The sequence below is a fragment of the Silurus aristotelis genome (genome assembly GCF_946808225.1).
Source record: "Silurus aristotelis genome assembly, chromosome: 5".
Lineage (NCBI taxonomy): Eukaryota > Metazoa > Chordata > Actinopteri > Siluriformes > Siluridae > Silurus > Silurus aristotelis.
In genome coordinates this window covers 30,367,827-30,390,326 of record NC_139578.1, presented here as the reverse complement: position 1 = coordinate 30,390,326, position 22,500 = coordinate 30,367,827, and the positions used below count along the sequence as shown (strand labels likewise).

General features: G+C 43.3%; 1 protein-coding gene across 1 annotated transcript in view; it reads right to left on the bottom strand.

The window, feature by feature from the left end:
* Nucleotides 1–22,500, bottom strand: part of ube3c (ubiquitin protein ligase E3C) — a 34,802-nt gene that overhangs the window by 4,183 nt on the left and 8,119 nt on the right. The window contains exons 7-19 of the mRNA XM_083542630.1: nt 21,612–21,769; nt 21,352–21,505; nt 20,639–20,859; nt 20,338–20,495; nt 19,973–20,160; nt 14,700–14,786; nt 14,428–14,585; nt 13,727–13,953; nt 10,905–11,009; nt 9,413–9,500; nt 5,695–5,792; nt 5,454–5,586; nt 4,869–5,116 (exon numbers count right to left, since the gene is read on the bottom strand). Of these exons, the coding sequence (XP_083398756.1) occupies nt 4,869–5,116; nt 5,454–5,586; nt 5,695–5,792; nt 9,413–9,500; nt 10,905–11,009; nt 13,727–13,953; nt 14,428–14,585; nt 14,700–14,786; nt 19,973–20,160; nt 20,338–20,495; nt 20,639–20,859; nt 21,352–21,505; nt 21,612–21,769 (2,023 nt within the window). The remainder of the gene's footprint in view (nt 1–4,868; nt 5,117–5,453; nt 5,587–5,694; nt 5,793–9,412; nt 9,501–10,904; nt 11,010–13,726; nt 13,954–14,427; nt 14,586–14,699; nt 14,787–19,972; nt 20,161–20,337; nt 20,496–20,638; nt 20,860–21,351; nt 21,506–21,611; nt 21,770–22,500) is intronic.

Genomic DNA, 22,500 nt, shown 5'->3' with positions numbered 1-22,500 from the left:
GACAGACAGATAGAGAAAGACAGACAGATAGATAGCAATAGACAGACAGATAGATAGAGAAAGACAGACAGATAGATAGATAGCAATAGACAGACAGCAATAGACAGACAAACAGACAGACAGACAGACAGACAGACAGACAGACAGACAGACAGACAGACAGACAGACACAGACAGAGAAAGAAAGACAGACAGACAGACTAATAAAGAAAGACAGACATAAAGACAGACAAAGACATACAGATAGATAGAGAAAGACAGACAGATAGATAGATAGCAATAGACAGACAGCAATAGACAGACAAACAGATAGCGACAGACAGACAGACAGACAGACAGACAGACAGACAGACAGACAGACAGACAGACAGACAGACAGACAGAGAAAGAACGAAAGACAGACAGATAGACAGACAGCAATAGACAGACAGAAACAGCAATAGACAGACAGACAGACAGACAGACAGACAGACAGACAGACAGACAGACAGACAGACAGACAGACAAATAGCAACAGACAGACAGACAGACAGATAAATACAGACAGACAGACAGATAAATACAGACAGACAGACAGATAAATACAGACAGACAGACCCACAAAAAAAAAGCATGTAGAGATATGTCACTTTTCCCTTTAAACAGAGTTTAAAACCTTATCCTGAGAGTGGTTTCTATACTGCATACGCACAGCAACAAAGTGCCCCCACGGGACAAATAAAAGTGTATTCAATTCAATTACATTCAACTGGCGACAAACAATTTTAACTTCTCCGTACAATTAACAATCCCGGTTCGCCCTTTTCAGGACAGACAGACGCAAAGAAAGAATCAACAATCCCCAAAACTTATCAGGACACGAGTCCTGACCTTGACCCCCCCTCGGAAGAGAGTCATAAAAGAGCTGCAGCTAATGCAGAGCAACGCCGCTCTAAAGGAGGGCATTTCAGGACATTAAAATATACACGGCTCGTATAAAGGATTGCACTCTCCCTCGCTGGCCACATCAACTAAATGGATTATAAATTTCCCACATTTCCATAATGCTCGCATTGAAAACACACAGGCGGCTCGTAAATCAGGGCATTTTTCTAAACACAAGTTAATTGTGCGACTCGGTGAGAGGGGGGACGGGGTAGTGGAGGGAAAAACACAACACATTTTTTATGCAAAAATAATCCACTTAGCTTTCAATCCGAAACGTATGCGACATCCGCGAGGCCCCATGAAACCTATCAATAACGGCGCTGCCGGGAACGAGCGGCAGGAAGAGCGTGGAGGCGGAGTCCGGCTGCTGTTCCTCGAGCTGCTCTATGATTTAGCGCTGTTTATTGCTCGAAATTGTGCCAAAATGACGAGAGAATAAAAAAGGAAAAAAAAAAAAAAGATTAACGGCTACGGTGGCTTTTAATATCAGTGAGTGCACCGGCAGGGTAATTAATGCAAATCGCAGCTCGGCGACTCGGAGCTCCCGCCTTCGCCTCTCTGCCAGGTGAGTTTGTTAATTTATAACATTAGGAATCGATAAAAGAAATAAAACAAAACGCTTTGAGGGAGTCGATTCCATCAGTCAGCACGTGACCTTCGCTTTCTCTGAGGAACTTTTCTCTGCTACACAAAGTGTTTTAAACCAGAGCTAAGCTTCCTGAACCACCGAATCATTTTCAACTTATCCAGAGCGACTTACAGAAGTGCTTTAAAATCTCCCTCAATAAATACGTCCTATTAATATACAAGTACCACCAGGATAAACGCCCAATTTAAGAGGTCAGCACACTATTAAAGACATGTCTTCTGGAAGAGGTTATTCTTTAATTACCACTTGAAGACTACCGGTTTCATTCACACATATCGTAGGTCCATACCACCAGCTGGATCCTAGATCCATTCCACCATCTGGATCCTAGATCCATTCCACCACCTTTATCCTAGATCCATTCCACCATCTGGATCCTAGATCCATTCCACCATCTGGATCCTAGATCCATTCCACTAAATAGATCCCAGATCCATTTCACCACCTGGATCCTAGATCCATTCGACCATCTGGATCCTAGATCCATTCCACCAAATAGATCCCAGATCCATTCCACCACCTGGATCATAGATACATTCCACCACTTAGGAGCTGAACCTAGTCCATCAACTACAGCGATTCCACCACCTAGATTCTAGATCCTAGATCCATTCCACCACCTGGATCCAATATCCATTCCACCACCTGGATCCAATATCCATTCAACCACCTGAATCCTAGATCCATTCCACTACCTGGATCCTAGATCCATTCCACTACCTAGAATACCAGACGAACAAGATCTCAGACTGACTGTCCTCTTTTCACCCCGAGGGTTGGTGAGACTATACAAGAAGTGCGAGACGATCAGATGTTTGACGATGTCGCAGAGTCGACTACAATTGATGTTGAATCTGTATTATGAACTTTAGTCAGTCAAAGAAACTGCCATAGAGTCGAGATTGGTGGAGCAGAAACCAATAACTGACTATTTTCAATGAAAACTCTTTTTAGATATTTGGAGATCAGTTGAATGACATGTTCACAGAAGAAAAGTAGCTTAACAAATTTGTCTTTCGTACACTATATGCCTTTTTTTCCACCGTATGCGGTTTCTTCGCCGAACCGCGGGCGATGAAAGACGTCTCTGTACGCGGCGTGATGACGTAATCCTTTTACCGCGTCTGTGTTTAAAACAAAGCTGTAATAAATTCAGTAAGTAGGTTCTAGATCACTTTATATCGAGTCCATCAAAGCTCGAAGGCGAGGCGGAGCGCATTAGCCCTCGGCAACACTAACGGACCTTAATCATGAATTAGTATAATGACTGCTGTGTGTGTGTGTGTGTGTGCATTCGATACAGCAACAGTGATGTAATTCTAATCTACATCAGGTGCCTTTCGAACGGCACTAAACAAATATCAATAGGCAGCTTTTGCTGCCACCAGAAGGGTATTTATGGGAGACAAAGAGGGTTAATTAAAAGTCAAATTCTAATTAATCTCCCAAACCTTAATTGCATGGGCCATTAGTGACTGAGCAACTGGGGGAGGCGGGGCTTTTTTCCCCACTGTAACAACTTAGGAACATGAAGTGTGTGTGGTGGGGGGAGCTTTCTTTTTTTTTTTTTTTTAAACATGTAAAAGATCAACATGGATATGATATGATTCGGTTCTGGCTTTTGTTCTTAGTCCTGTAGGGCAGAAGAACCCCTTAGGGCCAGAGACATGTCATGAGCACTCTGACTCAGCGCTGATTGGATACGACCTCTGACCCTCGTTAAATTAGGCCCTTAGATGCTGCGTGTACAAGAAAAAGGAAAGAAGCTGAAACGATTGATATTGTGTGAGGTGACTAGAAGGTGATCAGAGAAGAGGAGAAATAAAAGGTAATCTTTTGAATTTAAGACAATGCAATAAAATAAAAAAAAACAATTAAAAAATGAATAATAATAAATCCAGACGTGTTACTCTGAGTGTGTGTGTCGGCATGAGTACGAGGAAAGATGTACGTTACTGCGAGAGTAAAATAAAACACTGTCTGTAGAACCGCCGCCTGTCGTCTCTTTTTTCCGCCCCGGAACCAGTGAGATGTTCGAGATTTATCACATGGTCAAGCCGACAAGCCGACATCGCGATTGCGATGTGATGAATCGTGCAGCACTGGTTTGTAACACTGCAGAAAGGCGTCTAGACTGAAGCAAATCTTGGAGAACTGATACTGAGAGTTTTGTGGACTTTTCTAATCTAATCAACATTATCTGCTCATTTCTTGGTTTAATACTGTGCTGATAAACGCCAGGAGAGCAGGTCAACACCACACTGTGCCTTATCACCTGCTCACCTCTCCCACACACACACACACACACACACACACACCAAACACTTCTGCTTTTACCCCAGTCTCACACTGCTGCGTCATAGCCCAGCTAGCACAGGACAAACATATATATATATATATACACACACACACACACCAGGGGCAATCAACAAGCACCTGTCAATCACTCAATGGGTGTCGCCTGGATTGGGCCTAAGGGTGGGCTCGGGTATTTCTCTCTCGGACCCCTGGCTGTAACCTCAAACCTGTTTTGTTAGCCATTTTTTTTTAGTTACCATTTCTAGACCTTCAGTTTCCTGGTCAAAAATATTGGATCACCCGACTTTCTCCAACCATATTGTCTGAGCATGAGCACAAATCTCCGGAGAACATCTTCCCAGAAGAGTGGAGGTTGCTATTACAGCAAATGGGGCTACATTTTTGGGGAAGAACCACATAAGGCAGGAAATGTGTCCCAATACTTTTGTTCATAGAGTGCATCAGGGACTTCAAAAAGAAATAAACCAACACAAAAAAACAGCCAAAACTCTACTAGAGATCAGAAAAGGGGGGCGTGTCTTAACTGTTCATGTACCCTGATTGGCTCGTTATTATTTAATTGAGTCATACAAACATACTCTGGAGTTTCTATGCCAGTCGAGCAGTTCGCCAATGTGATCAAATCTAATCTAATCCAATCCAATCCAATACTATTTACCCAAATCCAATACAATGACCCAAATCTAATCTATCCAAATTCAATCCAATCTAACCCAATTCAATCTAATCATTCCAATCTACTCCAATTTAATCTAATCATTCCAATCCAATCTAAACTGTTCTAATCCAATATAATATAATATTATATAACCTAATCCAATCCATTCCAATCTAATTTAATCCAATTTACTCCAATCCAATCCAATCTAACTCAATGCGAATGAATACAATCTAACCCATCTAATCTAATATACTCTAATCTAATCTAGCCTAATCCAATCCAATAATATCCCCCAGTTTTCTCTATACCCACCTTTCCCAAAATCCGTCCCAGGAAGTAGTAGTGGCGCGTAAAGCTCTTGCCGTTGAGCATCTCGGCCGTGGGGCTCGGGTACAGCAGGCCCTCGTTGGTGGTCCTGAAGAAGCCCTGGTTGGGGTTGAAGCCTGACTTGAGCAACTCGCTGAGGAACTCACGGAAGATCCCTCCGCCGTCGATCCCGGCTTCATCCAGGCCGTGGGCGTTCAGCAGGTGCACGCGGATGCGCTTCTTCAGGTCCGGCTCTGGAGGCAGGAAGGGGAAGAGGATTTACACTTATGAGACAAAACAAATAAGCCTGAAATGTTCAATTCTCAGCACGGGATTCAGCAAACGGGGATTTTTCAGGGCTTTTTATAAAAAGCACCAAAAAGAGCCATTTTTATAATGTTTTACTCACTTTTTAATGTTTTAGTCCTTTTTATAATGCTGAAATGGAAACGAGAGGAATCTAAATATTATTATAGATTATTATGTAATCTGTCTGGGGGAAAAAACTTTTTTCATCCTTAGGCCACGCCCCTTGTTTAGAACTGGAGCATATTAATAAGGTTTCCATGGCAACGCATAATTCAAGTGTACCGTTCTCCGGGGAGAGTTTGTCGTAGGCGTCCTCGTAGATGTAGTTCCTGCGGATGGTGACGTTGATGCCGTCTAGGAAAGCGCCGTCCCCCTGTATCTCTCGTTTGTCGGCGTAGATCAGCCTATGGAAGATCTGATGGAGAGATTGAGAAGAATAAAAAAAAAGGACATTTGTGCCCCCAACAGGAAGTGACCTGGGGTTTAGAGCCCTCATCCAGCATTGGGCAATGGAGCGCTGTACCTTAACTCTCTCCTCGAAGGGTACGACGAAGGGCAGCTCTGTAAGGATGGCCAGGTGTCTCTCCTCGGAAACGGACAGCGGAGGAGGCTCCAAGCCAACTGTGGAGTTAAAAAGAAAAAAAGTTCATCCTTTCATCATTCGTTTTTTTATTCTGAACTTTATTTATTAAAAACATTTTTTATTATATACCCCCACCAGTTCCGAACCAGAACCTGTATAATTATCAGGACTAGTCCCAGTACCAGTACCCTTATCAATACCTATTTTAATCAGTACTAATATTAGTAGCAGAACCCCTATCAGAATCAGTACTAATATCAGTACTAGAACCCCTATCAGAATCAGTACTAATATCAGTACCAGAACCCCTATCAGAATCAGTACTAATATCAGTACTAGAACCCCTATCAGAATCAGTACTAATATCAGTACTAGAACCCCTATCAGAATCAGTACTAATATCAGTACCAGAACCCCTATCAGAATCAGTACTAATATCAGTACTAGAACCCCTATCAGAATCAGTACTAATATCAGTACCAGAACCCCTATCAGAATCAGTACTAATATCAGTACCAGAACCCCTATCAGAATCAGTACTAATATCAGTACCAGAACCCTTATCAGAATCAGTACTAATATCAGTACCAGAACCCTTATCAGAATCAGTACTAATATCAGTACCAGAACCCCTATCAGAATCAGTACTAATATCAGTACTAGAACCCCTATCAGAATCAGTACTATTATCAGTACTAGAACCCCTATCAGAATTAGTACTAGAACCCCTATCAGAATCAGTACTATCAGTACTAGAACCCCTATCAGAATCAGTACTAATATCAGTACTAGAACCCCTATCAGAATCAGTACTAATATCAGTACCAGAACCCCTATCAGAATCAGTACTAATATCAGTACCAGAACCCCTATCAGAATCAGTACTATTATCAGTACTAGAACCCCTATCAGAATCAGTACTAATATCAGTACCAGAACCCCTATCAGAATCAGTACTAATATCAGTACCAGAACCCTTATCAGAATCAGTACTAATATCAGTACCAGAACCCCTATCAGAATCAGTACTAATATCAGTACCAGAACCCCTATCAGAATCAGTACTAATATTAGTAGCAGAACCCCTATCAGAATCAGTACTATTATCAGTACTAGAACCCCTATTAGAATTAGTACTAGAACCCCTATCAGAATCAGTACTATCAGTACTAGAACCCCTATCAGAATCAGTACTAATATCAGTACTAGAACCCCTATCAGAATCAGTACTAATATCAGTACCAGAACCCCTATCAGAATCAGTACTAATATCAGTACTAGAACCCCTATCAGAATCAGTACTAATATCAGTACCAGAACCCCTATCAGAATCAGTACTAATATCAGTACCAGAACCCCTATCAGAATCAGTACTAATATCAGTACCAGAACCCTTATCAGAATCAGTACTAATATCAGTACCAGAACCCTTATCAGAATCAGTACTAATATCAGTACCAGAACCCCTATCAGAATCAGTACTAATATCAGTACTAGAACCCCTATCAGAATCAGTACTATTATCAGTACTAGAACCCCTATCAGAATTAGTACTAGAACCCCTATCAGAATCAGTACTATCAGTACTAGAACCCCTATCAGAATCAGTACTAATATCAGTACTAGAACCCCTATCAGAATCAGTACTAATATCAGTACCAGAACCCCTATCAGAATCAGTACTAATATCAGTACCAGAACCCCTATCAGAATCAGTACTATTATCAGTACTAGAACCCCTATCAGAATCAGTACTAATATCAGTACCAGAACCCCTATCAGAATCAGTACTAATATCAGTACCAGAACCCTTATCAGAATCAGTACTAATATCAGTACCAGAACCCCTATCAGAATCAGTACTAATATCAGTACCAGAACCCCTATCAGAATCAGTACTAATATTAGTAGCAGAACCCCTATCAGAATCAGTACTATTATCAGTACTAGAACCCCTATTAGAATTAGTACTAGAACCCCTATCAGAATCAGTACTATCAGTACTAGAACCCCTATCAGAATCAGTACTAATATCAGTACTAGAACCCCTATCAGAATCAGTACTAATATCAGTACCAGAACCCCTATCAATCAGTACTAATATTAGTAGCAGAACCCCTATCAGAATCAGTACTATTATCAGTACTAGAACCTCTATCAGAATCAGTACTAGAACCCCTATCAGAATCAGTACTAATATCAGTACCAGTGTCCCTATCAGAATCAGTACCAGTGTCCCTATTAATAGCAAATCCTATAGAGTACCCTGATTCTATCTGTACTCACTTTTCTGTCTAAGTGTATCAGTAGCAGATTTGCTCTCAGTATGGACCTCAGCACCAGTTCCAATCTGTGTGTAAAGCAGAGGCTCATGATGAGACTCATTAAAACCCCGATCACGTTTTAATCCGCCCTTTTTTACCTTTTTACCGCTCAGGTGCAATAATTCTGCACCTGAGCGTATAAGGTACGCAGTATGTTCAGGTCGAGTTAGCCGGATTCTATCTCGTTGGTCCGTCCGGCTGTCTGCGGCGTCCATTACCGGGACGTTTGTTTGGGATTAAAGCGCCGTCCTGTGTGATGGAGATTGTCGAGGAGGGGGTGGAGGTGGGGGGGGGGCAGAAAGTGCCGGAACAGCAGCAGCGAGGCATCATTTGTCTGCCACGCTGCTAATACGGCGCAATTATTCTGCTCAATTAGTCAAGCCTACCTCTCGGTCTCTCCGATCCGGCCATCAACGCGCCATCTCGCAGAGAGAGTTATGGCGCGGCGTGGTCAATGCGCTCGCCGTTCATCACCCGCGCAAACCTCCATTTAGGGAAATGAAAGAGCTTCGGACAAACAGGGGGCCAGATGTGACCTGCCTTAGGCTAATTGAATTTTTAAGCACCTATGCCCGGGAGAACCGCACGAGACGCTGTTATTGGGGAGTTTTCACACCAAACACACACACACACACACACAAACGGGCTATTAGGCTAATACACACCCACTCAATCCACTCAGGCCTCCGTCTCACTCGAGCCACTCGTCTCATCTCTTCACATCCCATCTCATATCACTCTGTTTATTAGGGACGCGTCGATAACTGACTGACTCTGGAACCCGTGGGCTGATAGTGGGGGACAGAATCACACTGTGATCCCTCAGAATACACAGACAGACATAGGTGGAGGAATGGACACATTACAGTCCAAATGGAAGTGTGGGTACATATCCAGAAGAGGAACTACAACGTCCTCCTACAATGGAAGATGTGAGATTGGCGTTGAGAGCGTTGAAGATGTTTCGATGTGGAGAGATGAAATGTAGCTGTGTATCAGAATCACTTTCAGTCCCAGTATCAGTACTCATATATACATCATTACCAGTATCCCCATCACTTTCAGTATAAACTCAGTCCCAGTATCCATACAAGTATCCGTACCAGTACCAGCTTCTGTATCAGCACTACTTTAACTATCAGTACCAGTACAGTAGGGTACTGATGGATCAGTAGTGTTTCCACCGCAGTGCTGAAATGAGACTCTACAGCTCAGCATTAAGTCTGAATTAATTAACTAATTAGCTGCGGCTGCATCGATAACTCCTTACGGGTGCCGTAAATCAGCGACGCACTACATCACGCGTTCCTGCTATAAACACGCCCGGGGCTCACCGTCTAGCGTGGACCGGAGCGGTCCGATTCGGCCCATACGCCTCGTCCTCCACACGTGTTGAGCTGAGGGCACGTACAGCTGAGTCACCTGTTCAACACATCATCATCATCATCATAATCATCTTTACCACAGACAGTAATATATAATATATATAATATATAATAGTAAAACACATTAATAAATACACATTATTTCAAATCCCAAACATTTTAAAACTTACATCTGTCTGTCTGTCAATTATCTATCTGTCTGCCTGTCTGTCAATTATCTATCTGTCTGCCCGTCTGTCTGCCCGTCTGTCTGTCTGTCAATTATCTGTCTGTTTGCCCGTCTGTCAATTATCTATCTGTCCATCCGTCTGTCTGTCAATTATCTGTCTGTCTGTCAATTATCTGTCTGTCTGTCAATTATCTGTCTGTCTGCCCGTCTGTCAATTATCTATCTATCCATCCGTCCGTCTGTCAATTATCTGTCTGTCTGTCAATTATCTGTCTGTCTGTCTGTCAATTATCTGTCTGTCTGCCCGTCTGTCAATTATCTATCTATCCATCCGTCCGTCTGTCAATTATCTGTCTGTCTGTCAATTATCTATCTGTCTGCCCGCCTGCCCATTATTTGTCTGTCTGTCTGTCTGTCTGTCTGTCTGTCTGTCTGTCTGTCAATTATCTGTCTGTCTGTCTGTTAATTATCTATCTGTCTGCCCGTCTGTCAATTATCCATCTGTCCGTCCGTCCGTCTGTCTGTCAATTATCTGTTTGTCTATCTGTCAATTATCCATCTGTCCGTCCGTCTATAATCTGTCTGTCCGTCTGTCAATTATCCATCTGTCTGTCTATCTGTCAATTATCTATCTGTCTGCCCTTCTGTCAATTATCCATCTGTCTGTCTATGTCAATTATCTATCTGTCCGTCCATCTGTCTGTCAATTATCTGTCTACCCGTCTGTCAATTATCTATCTGTCCGTCCGTCTGTCTGTCGATTATCTGTCTACCCGTCTGGCAATTATCTATCTGTCCGTCTGTCTGTCAATTATCTGTTTGTCCATCTGTCCATTATCCATCTGTCCATCTGTCTATGATCTGTCTGTCCGTCTGTCAATTATCCATCTGTCTGTCCATCTGTCAATTATCCATCTGTCTGTCCATCTGTCAATTATCCATCTGTCTGTCCGTCTGTCTATGATCTGTCTGCCCGTCTGTCAATTGTCTATCTGTTCGTCCGTCCGTCTGTCAATTATCTGTCTGTCTGTCTGTCCGTCTATCCGTCTGCCCGTTTTCTGTCTGTCCGCCCATCCGTCTGTCCATCTATCTATTTTTATTCATTCAATCTGTGAAAAGTGTGAAAATGCCACTCTTCTAGATGTTTGGTCAGAGGGAATCTTCATGCTGTCACATGACCGAGTTTGTTATGTAGAGAGTGAAGGAACACGCAGGTCCCGCATGCATTAGTGCTTGTAGTTCTTTTTTCCTTATTATAATCACCATTATTACCTTATCAGCCTTGATGTTGACCTCGTTGGACAGCCAGTGACCTTTAGGGCAGAACGGCCTCCTGATGTCTCGCGCCTTCAACATCTTCACCAGGTTAGTGATCACCTGGAATAAAAAGAACGGATTTAAAAAAAACAACAGATGATAAAAACGTGTGTGTGTGTGTGTGTGTGTTGGTTTGTGTGGCGTCCGATCTCCGGCACGCGCAAATAGGCGGAAGAACGATTTATTTGTCTTTCGGTCAAAATGGCCCGAGTTAAAAGGGCTGCATTAGGGTCATTAGTGGGCAATTGCTGGTGGATGGAAAAGATGGATGAGCTGTCAGAGAGCAGCCTGCACTGCTAATTATCACCCCCTCTCTCTCACACACACACACACACACACACACACACACACACACACGCTGTACAAGCAGACACTGATGTTTGCTTTCTCTTTATAATTAAGTCTTAACTGCTCAGAAGTGAAAAGTCGGTTGATCGATACGACAAAAATGTCTCGCTGCAGTGCGCAACGGCCCGGATTACCCAGAATCCTCCTCGCTGGAGCCGTTTCAAAGCCCTTGGCAGAAATACGGACGGTTTCAGATGACATCAAATGTGCATGTGGTCCTCAGGAGGGGAAAGTAAACATCTGGACTGCTGCTCTCATATATATATATATATATATATATATATATATATATATATATATATATATATATATATATATATATATATATATATATTCTATCTATCTTATTGTCTTTCTACCTGTCCAACTATCTACCTGTCTGTCTATCCATCTATCCGTCCGTCTGTCGGTCCATCCATCTATCCATCTATCTATATTATTTTCTTTGTACCTGCCCATCTATTTGTCTGTCTGTCTGTCTGTCCTTCTGTGTATTTTCTCTTCGCCCCTTTTGTCTGTCTGTCTGTCTGTCTGTCTGTCTGTCTGTCTATCTATGGATTAAACTGAACTAAATATATTATGTAACACTTCACATCCGAATACTTTGCAGTGAGGGGAAATGATGATGATGATGATGAAGAGGAGGAGGAGGAAGAGAAGGAAGAAGAAGCTGTAGTCCCGAGGCGATAATAACCCTGAGCTAATAAGAGCGAGTGCAAAGCGCTGTCTGGTCACGCGGCAAACAAGAGACGGAGGAGAAAAAAAGAGACGGAGGAAAAAAGCTCAGAATCGAGTGCTGGTTAATGATCCTATTAGGTTAAGTGCAGGCCGTGCCGGTCTCGTCCCAAACCCGGGCCGTGTCCGTCCCGCTCAGCGCCGTGCCGAGAGGAAGCCTTCCATTAGCAATATTAATACAAGCTTAGTTGATCATTTTCATTCAATTAGCTCCTTTGGATTAAATGGATGGCCGGGACAATAGGGGTGATAAAACACAGCGGAAGGACAAGCGCGTGCCCGAGGCTAACATTAGCGTGGGCGGGGTCGGCAGAGGGCCGGCCGGCCGTAAATCCCGCCTTCAATTTGGAAAATGCGATTCTGCTGCTTTCAACCGGCTTCAACAGCAAGCAGTACGCTTTATTACAAACCGTTACTCCTCCGCTACTACACCAAGGATAGGGGGATCACAAAGGGGTTAAACACATGGGGCAGAGAGAGAGAGAGAGAGAGAAACAGAAAGATAGATGGACAGTTAAAGACAGACAGACAGACAGACAGACAGACAGACAGACAGACAGACAGACAGACAGACAGACAGACAGACAGACAGACAGACAGACAGACAGACAGACGGACAGTGATAGAAAAAAAGGGACAGAGATTAGGGATGCACCGAATATTCGGCCACCGGTTTTTGGCCGAAAAACTTCCTGATCACCAAAAAAACACGGCTGAAACAGTTTGTTGTGATGACGCAAACAGAAACCGCGGCCTGCACGTGCATGTCTAAAGCAACATGTCTGCGGTGTGGATGTGTTTCAGTATATCTGAGAAAGATTTGTATTTGATTTATTCTTTGAAACTTGTTTCGGTTTTCGGCCTTGCTTTCCTCTTTTTCGGGTTTTCAGTTTCGGCCAAGAATTTTCATTTCGATGCATCCCTAACATAGATGCTTACAAAAAAGAGAGGCAGATAGAGAGAGCCAGACAGAAAGACAGAGAGCCAGACAGAGAGGCAGACAGACAGAGAGGCAGACAGACAGAGACAGAGAGGCAGACAGACAGAGACAGAGAGGCAGACAGACAGAGACAGACAGAGACAGACAGAGACAGACAGAGAGGCAGACAGAAAGACAGACAGAAAGACAGACAGGCAGGCAGAGAGGCAGGCAGAGGCAGACAGACAAAAAGACAGACAGAGAGGCAGACAGACTGAGACAGAGAGGCAGACAGAAAGACAGCCAGAGATGCAGGCAGACAGAGAAAGAGAGGCAGACAGACAGAGACAGAGAGGCAGACAGAAAAACAGACAGAGATGCAAGCAGACAGAGAGGCAGACAGACAGAAAGACAGAGAGGCAGGCAGACAGAGACAGAGAGGCAGGCAGACAGAGACAGAGAGGCAGACAAAAAGACAGACAGACAGAGAGGCAGGCAGACAGACAGAGAGGCAGGCAGACAGACAGAGAGGCAGGCAGACAGACAGAGACAGAAAGGCAGGCAGAGAGGCAGACAGAAAGACAGACAGAGAGGCAGGCAGACAGAAAGACAGACAGACTGACAGAGAGAGAGAGGCAGACAGAAAGGCAGACAGAGACAGAGAGGCAGACAGAAAGGCGGACAGACTAAGAGAAAGACAGAAAGACAGATGGGATGTTTATAATAATACAGTGCAGGTCAGGAGGACAGAGATCATGCTCCCTGTGGTTCTGACCTTGAAGAGCTGGACCCAGCGTTTCTGTTGGTTCTGGATGCGCTGCTGCACTTGGCTGCTGGTTTTGACTCCGACGCTGCGAAAAGCTGCTGCGTATTCCTCCCTGTGGCCAGTCTTAGTCTCAGGATGCGCCAGCTTTATGATCCCCAAACACGCGTCCCGTAAACACCGAGACAGAGTCACCAACTCCAGGAGGGAGAACGGCATCATAGACGCCTGTCTCTGACCTACAACATACAGAGAGAGAGAGACAGAGAGATGGAGAACGCTCAATACTCAACCCCTGGATACAAGCTGAGGCAGCACTCAGGACCACCAGGACATCGGGTTCATAGAAAGAGCAAAAGAGAGAGAGAGAGAGAGAGAGAGAGGTATAGAGATAATGAAGGAGAGAAAGAAAGAGCATAAGAGAAAGAGAGAGAGAGAAAGAGAAAAATAGGTATAGAGATAGAGAAAGAGAGAAAAAGAGATCATGAGAAAGCGATAGAGAGTTAGAGATGGAGAGAAAGAGCATGCGAGAAAGAAAGAGAGAGAGAGAGAGAGAGAGAGAGAGAGAGAGAGAGAGAGAGAGAGAGAGAGAGAGAGATGCTTGAATAAAAGTAAAAAGGCACACACTCTCACTCTCTCCATTAAAATGCAGGGTTGAGACAGTTGGTTTTGGTGTGTGTGTGAGTGTGTGTGTGTGTGTGTGTGCACGGTACCATCCAGGGCTTCCCCGAAGAACTCTGTGTCATGGATGGAGATGAGCGAATGGCTGAACAGAGAGCTGAACAGGTAGAACAGAGGGATGATCCTGTTTGAGTCCTCCGCCGACATGGAAGAACCACGGGACATCAACTGCAGCAACGGCACCAGAGACCTGATTCCACACACACACACACACACACACACACACACACACACACACACACACACATCATTGACTGTATTTGAGTACTTGAGCTACCTGAAGTATGGTGGTATCTGCACTCACCCTGTGATCATTTTGGTCCTCATGGATGATATAAGCTGCCACACGTGTCTGAGGAAGCGAGCGTTGAAGGCCAAACTGTACAGGAGCCTGCAAAGGACAAAAAGGAAGATTGGGGCACTGTGGTTTAACAGTTTTTTTACATTCTGGAGAAAAGAATCTTGAGTAATCTGTAGCCTAGTAGAGAACTGGAGTGATGTAGCTAAGGTTGAGGAACTGTCAGGTATTTTAAAACAGCTTTTGCATAATTGATTGTAATCGTATTAGACTTTTAGATTTTGTGAAATTGTATTTATCTGAACTAGAAAAACTACCAACCGATAAAATAATCACATTTAGAATTTTTTTGGAAAGTATCAACTATTAAAAAAAATTAAAAATAAAAAAAAAACACCACCACACACACAGGCATCAAAACAATAACAAAAACTTCAAAATATTATTCACCATTGAGTTATTTTCAACTAAATCACATTTAAAAATTATTGTGCAAAACAACAGTAATACAAACTAGAACAAACTCACACTAGAAAAAAACAAAACTAGAAAAACTCACACTAGAACAAACTTCACTAGAACAAACTCAAACTAGAAAAACTCACACTAGAAAAAAAACTCAAACTATAACAAACCCAAACTAGAAAAAAAACTCACACTAGAACAAACTCACACTAGAACAAACTCACACTAGAGCAAACTCACACTAGAAAAAAAACTCACACTAGAAAAAAAACTCACACTAGAAAAAAAACTCACACTAGAAAAAAAACTCACACTAGAAAAAAAACTCACACTAGAGCAAACTCACACTAGAGCAAACTCACACTAGAACAAACTCACACTAGAACAAACTCACACTAGAACAAACTCAAACTAGAACAAACTCACACTAGAAAAAAAACTCACACTAGAACAAAAACTCACACTAGAACAAAAACTCACACTAGAACAAAAACTCACACTGGAACAAACTCACACTGGAACAAACTCACACTGGAACAAACTCACACTGGAACAAACTCACACTGGAACAAACTCACACTGGAACAAACTCACACTGGAACAAACTCACACTGGAACAAACTCACACTGGAACAAACTCACACTGGAACAAACTCACAATGGAACAAACTCACACTAGAGCAAACTCACACTAGAGCAAACTCACACTAGAACAAACTCAAACTAGAACAAACTCAAACTAGAACAAACTTACACTGGAACAAACTCACACTGGAACAAACTCACACTGGAACAAACTCAAACTGGAACAAACTCAAACTAGAACAAACTCACACTAGAACAAACTCACACTAGAACAAACTCACACTAGAACAAACTCACACTAGAAAAAAAACTCACACTAGAAAAAAAACTCACACTAGAAAAAAAACTCACACTAGAACAAACTCACACTAGAACAAACTCAAACTAGAACAAACTCAAACTAGAACAAACTCAAACTAGAACAAACTCACACTAGAACAAACTCACACTAGAAAAAAAAACTCACACTAGAAAAAAAAACTCACACTAGAAAAAAAAACTCACACTAGAACAAACTCAAACTAGAACAAACTCAAACTAGAACAAACTCAAACTAGAACAAACTCAAACTAGAACAAACTCAAACTAGAACAAACTCACACTAGAACAAACTCACACTAGAACAAACTCACACTAGAACAAACTCACACTAGAACAAACTCAAACTAGAAAAAAAACTCACTAGAACAAACTTAAACTAGAATAAACTCACACTAGAAAAAAAAACTCACTCTAGAACCAAATTTAAACCAGGATCCAGGAAGTGGTAGCGATTTCACGCATGCGCAAAATGGCGCACTATAAATCGTATTTCCAGTACGGAGTGAGTAACCATAGCGACACTGCGCTAACTCTAGTTCCTTTTTTTTTTTTTTTTAAATCATCCCCATGGCATTGTTGTGTATGTTTTCATGTTTAATAATAAAAAAAAAAGCAACAACAGTGCCCTTAAGTGCGAGGTGGATCCTAAACACACTTGCAGTTTGCCGCTTAATACGTTCGTGAGGAAACTGGGATTTGTACTTTTATAAGTTTTGGTGCAGGTGTACGATAGTGTCTGTGTTGTTCTGCATCGTCGATCTTTGGGTGCGAGTCTAATCAGCGCTCTTCCTGCCCCTGATGACCCCTGGGACCCTTTAACGACTGAAGGAGGTGAGGAGGTGGAAAAACAAACTGTTACATCTACCCCTGTTTGTGTTCAGCAGCAGGGCGAATTAAAAGAGCTGTTAAGCTTTATTAAGGCGCCCATTAGTAAAAGCGCCGGCTCATAAAAAAGAAAAAAGAAAAGGTTTCCTGCGAGGCTCCGTTTAACTTAATGACCTGCGCGGAGGACAATGCTACAGGGGCTCATCCTCACCCAGAGTGTGTGAGCCGACACCGAGGTGCGAGAAAACACACCCACGAGGGAAAGAAAAGGCGCGAGCACGAGTGATTAATGTGTGTGTGTGTGTGTGTGTGTGTGTGTGTGTGTGTTTTACGTGTTCTGCTAATGTCGAGTGGCACCAGAACGACGATGAGACACAAAAGCTTGAATAAAGAACATTCCGGCTGGTTCATCTCTCTGTTTAATGAACCTCAGGGTCACGAGGGACAGAACACATCCACACTGAAGGGGTAGTGATTACGGGGTCCAAGCATCTAGAAGATTCTAAGAAGTGCTCGATTCCTAATCCCTAAAAACCCTACTTCACCCTAAACCCTACTTCCATCGGTCCACATTCAAATCAAGATCCCACGTTTCCTTCCTGCTCAGTGACACCAACATTCTCCACACACAGGGTATTTCCTGTCACCCAAAAGAGAGCAGGGTATTTCTTCAGTCTGGTTCCTCTTATGGGTGGATGGATGGATAGGAAGGAAGGAAGGAAGGAAACAGAAAGAAAGAAATGGATGGGAGGAGTGAGAAAGAAATGAAATGAAATGAATGAAAGAAAGGGATAGGAGGAGTGAGAAAGGAAGGAAGGAAGGAAAACTGCATTGAGGGAGGGAGGGAGGGAGGGAGGAAGGAAGGAAGGAAGGAAGGAAGGAAGGAAGGAAGGAAGGAAGGAAGGAAGGAAGGAAGGAAGGAAGGAAGGAAAACTGCATTGAGGGAAGGTAGGAAGGAAGGAAGGATCTCCTGCTATAGATCTCACACCCTACTAAACATGATAAATGTGAACACTGACTGCACCTCAGGTCTCCTCACCTACCCTTCATCAGAACCTGACTTTAAATGTCTACAAAATCCAGTGGAACATCTTCCCTGAGGAGTGGAGCTTATTAGAAGAGTGAATGAGGATTTAATGTGAAATGGGATGTCAGTCAGGTGTCCACAGAGTTTTGCTCATACAGTGTATATAAGCACACAACATGAAGAACATGACTAGCAGGTTGTGTAAACGATTTCACTGAAGAGAGAGAGAGAGAGGAATAAAGAAATGAGTAAGAGCGGTGGAGAGCGGTGGGGTTTACGACCCCCAGCTGGTGGTCCAGGAGGAGGAGGAGGAGCTTCAGCTCTTTATGGAACACGAGTGTGTGAGTGAAATGAGACAAAAAGCCCTACAGAGTTGATTTACTGCCTGTGAGGACAAAAAAAACCCTTCGTTTCAATTACCAAATGAAGTGCTGATAAACACACACACACACACACACACACACACACACACACACACACACACACACAGAGCGGTGATGAGAGGAGGAGTGATATGACCTTGATGAATGACCTTCTGTTAGTTAAGAATGATTCAATAGAAAACAGAGATGTTTCAGCTTCTGTACTTATATAAACTGTAAATATAAAATCTACACACTTTGTGTTGGAATGCAATTTTTAAGACTTTAAAAGTTTCTCATTTACAATCATTTGTTATATTTGGGGTTTTTTTTTTTAGCAGTGGGCGAAAAATGAAGCTAAAATCATCTACCAAACAGCTTCGTTTCTTTCTTTCCTTTTATTTATTCTCCTAATCATACTATTTTCCATTCATATATATATATATATAATCCAATAGAGGATTCTTCTGGAGACAAGGTGAGGGAGGGGAGATTGAGATGGTTTGGACATGTGCAGAGGAGGGACATGGGGTATATCAGTAGGAGAATGCTGAGGATGGAGACACCAGGAGGGAGAAAAAGAGGAGGAGCAAGAAGGAGGTTTATGGATGTGGTGAGGGAAGACATGCAGTTAGGGTGAAAAAGGCAAATGTAGAGGACAGAGGGGTATGAAGACGGATGATCCGCTGTGGCGCCCCCTAATGGGAGAAGCCGAAAGAAGAAGAAGAAGAAGATACTATTATCCATCCATCCATCCAACCAAACATCCACCTTACCATCTATATATCTACTCATCTATCCATCCATCCATCCATCCATCCATCCAATCAAACATCCACCTTCCTATCTATAAATCTACTCATCTATCTATCTATCTATCCATCCATCCATCCAAACACCCACCTAACTATCTATAAATCTACTCATCTATCCATCCATCCATCCAAACATCCACCTTACCATCTATAAATCTACTCATCTATCCATCCATCCATCCATCCAATCAAACATCCACTTTACTATCTATAAATCTACTCATCCATCCATCCATCCATCCAAACATCCACCTAACTATCTATAAATCTACTCATCTATCCATATATCCATTCATCCAACCAAACATTCACCTTCCCATCTATAAATCTACTAATTCATCCATAGATCCATCCATCCAACAAACAACCCATCTCCATATCTATCCATCTAAACAATCCCACTTCTCTATCTATTTATCTAACCAACAACCTGCCTCACATCCATCCACCTACCTTATCATCCTTCCATCCATCCATCCATCCATCCATCCATCCATCCATCCATCCAATATCCCACCTCCCAATTTATACATCTACATACCTATCCTTCCATCCATTCATCCTTTAAACCACCCCTGCAACCAATAAAAAAGTAATCCAGGAAATCTGATGTCATTGAAACAAATTGTAATGCAAATGATTTGGGGAGGTTTGCGTTATATCACGTATCTGCATCTGCTTCAACGTCCTTCAATCTGACCAGCTTGTTGCTGTACACCCAGCAGAGTTGGTATGTCTACTGTACAAGTCTATATTTATGGTGCCGTGACCCAGACATCTCCAGAATAGAAAGTGCTTCAAAAAAAAATCAACTGCTAACAACAATGCACAATGTGTGTGTGTGTGTGTGTGTGTGTGTGTGTGTGTGTGTGTGCTCACCTGACTCTGGGCACCATCATGCGGTGCTGCACCATGAGGGTGTGGCAGATGGACGCCATCATGGTGAAGATGTCCTCGCTGGCTGAGTCCCTCCTCACCAGGGAGAGAAGAGCATTAGTCTGCTGCTTCGAGTCCAACTTCTGCACGCACAGCTGTGTGATTAACTGCACAGACATCCTGTTGTTGTCCTACACACACACACACACACACACACACACACACACACACACACACACACAAAATGCAGAAATGCATTAAACCTAGGGAAATGACCACAAGGTTGACATGTGATGAACAATGTTTGAGTGTGTGTGTGTGTGTGTGTGTGTGTGTGTGTGTGTGTGTGTGTGTGTGTGTGTGTGTACCTGTACACAAGGTGGGTGTGTCATAGCGTCAACCGCGTCCTCGTCCTCTGAGTCGCTGTTGACATCAGCTCTAGTGTGGCTCTCGCTCACAGGAAGCAGAGGGAGCAGAGCCTGGAGAGATCTCAGATACAACAGCAGCCCTTCTTCAGACAGAGAGCCTAACACACACACACACACACACACACCTGAGTGAAGCCAGCGGACGGAGATGCAACAGCACTTCGCATCATTTTGGGAAAACACACACACACACACACACACACACACACACACACACACACACACACACAGAGTGTCTCACCAATGCCCGTTTCCCCAAGTGAAAGCACGAAGTAGAGGAGCCAGGGGGCGTGTTGCTGGGCGTGGTCTGATGACGAGACGGTGGCCTGCAGGGAGTACAGGAAGTCCTGAAACGGGAAGCCGAGTCTGGGGTCCGACAACGCCGGCACGAAGAAGTGAAACATCTGCTCAGTGAATGGGGGACAGACCAAGTGTTCTGTAAAGGCCGAGAACACTAACTGCCTGAGAGAGGGAGAGAGAGAGAGAGAATACGAAAAAAGACAGACAGACAGAACATAAAAAGAGAGGGAGAGAGACATGGTATAATTCTTCCATTCATTTTTTTTGTTGATAGTATCTCTAACAGTGTGTATTTACTGTCCACAACACTGTCCACTGCACACTGTGTGTGTGTGTGTGTGGAAGCTCTCGCTCTCCCACACTGGAACAGGGGTGTAACTCACAGAGACCACAAGCTGAGCAAACGTTACAGCTCTCTCTCTCACACCGTTACACACACACACACACACACACACACACACACACACACACACAAACACAAACACCCACACACAGAGACTTTTACTGCTCACTGTAAACACTGAGATAATCTCACACACACACACACACCTACTACTATGGCACATTCCTTTGAGTCATTACAAATTTCTCCACCTGTCTGATTACACCTCTGTGTGTGTGTGTGTGTGTGTGTGTGTGTGTGTGTGTGTGTACCTGGCGCCTGCAGGACAGGAGCTGTATGTACAGTGCAGTGGTTTGAGTGTGTGCTCCAGGAGTGTGTGTGCAAGAGGAAGTGAGGGGGCGTCGCTGTAATCCAGACTGGCCGGGAGCTTGTGATTGGCCAGCACATACATCGTCCTGTAATAACCTGTACAAAGAAAACCAGCATTAATCTGAATGAACCAGGAAACATTATTGTGTGCATGTATGGTGGTGGAGGGCAGGGGCAAATAAAGCAGAGTGGGGTGAGGTACCTTTCTGAACCATAGAGTGCAAAACCTGCTCGGTGAGGGTGGCGGCTGCGGCAGCATCCCGTAGAGGGGGGAGGTACGTCCTCTCAGAGGAGAACACCTCCAGCATGCGCATGGGGACGGCAACATTTACTCCGTCATCACCACACAGCTGCAGGAGTCTAACCACACACACACACACACACACATAGAGCATATCAAACACACCATGGAGACACATCACATCAGCTCACACAGCTCAAGAGACTACACAAATTTTAAAGAGTGTAGTGATGGAGGAGTGTAGTGATGGTGTAATAGATAGATAGAGTGATGGAGTGTTGTGATGGAGTAATAGAGAGATTGAGTGTAGTGATGGTGTAATAGATAGATAGAGTGATGGAGTGTAGTGATGGAGTAATAGAGAGATTGAGTGTAGTGATGGTGTAATAGATAGATAGAGTGATGGAGTGTAGTGATGGAGTAATAGAGAGATGGACTGATGGAGTGTAGTGATGGAGTAATAGAGAGATTGACTGATGGAGTGTAGTGATGGAGTAATAGAGAGATTGACTGATGGAGTGTAGTGATGGAGTAATAGAGAGATGGAGAGATGGAGTGTAGTGATGGAGTAATAGAGAGATGGAGTGATGAATAAGTGTAGTGATGAAGTGATAGAGAGATGGAGTGATGAATAAGTGTAGTGATGGAATAATAGAGAGATGGAGTGATGGAGTAATAGAGTGATGGAGTAATAGAGAGATGGACTGATGGAGTGTAGTGATGGAGTAATAGAGAGATGAAGAGAAGTGATGGAGTAATAGAGAGATGGAGAGATGGAGTGTAGTGATGGAGTAATAGAGAGATGGAGTGATGAATAAGTGTAGTGATGGAGTGATAGAGAGATGGAGTG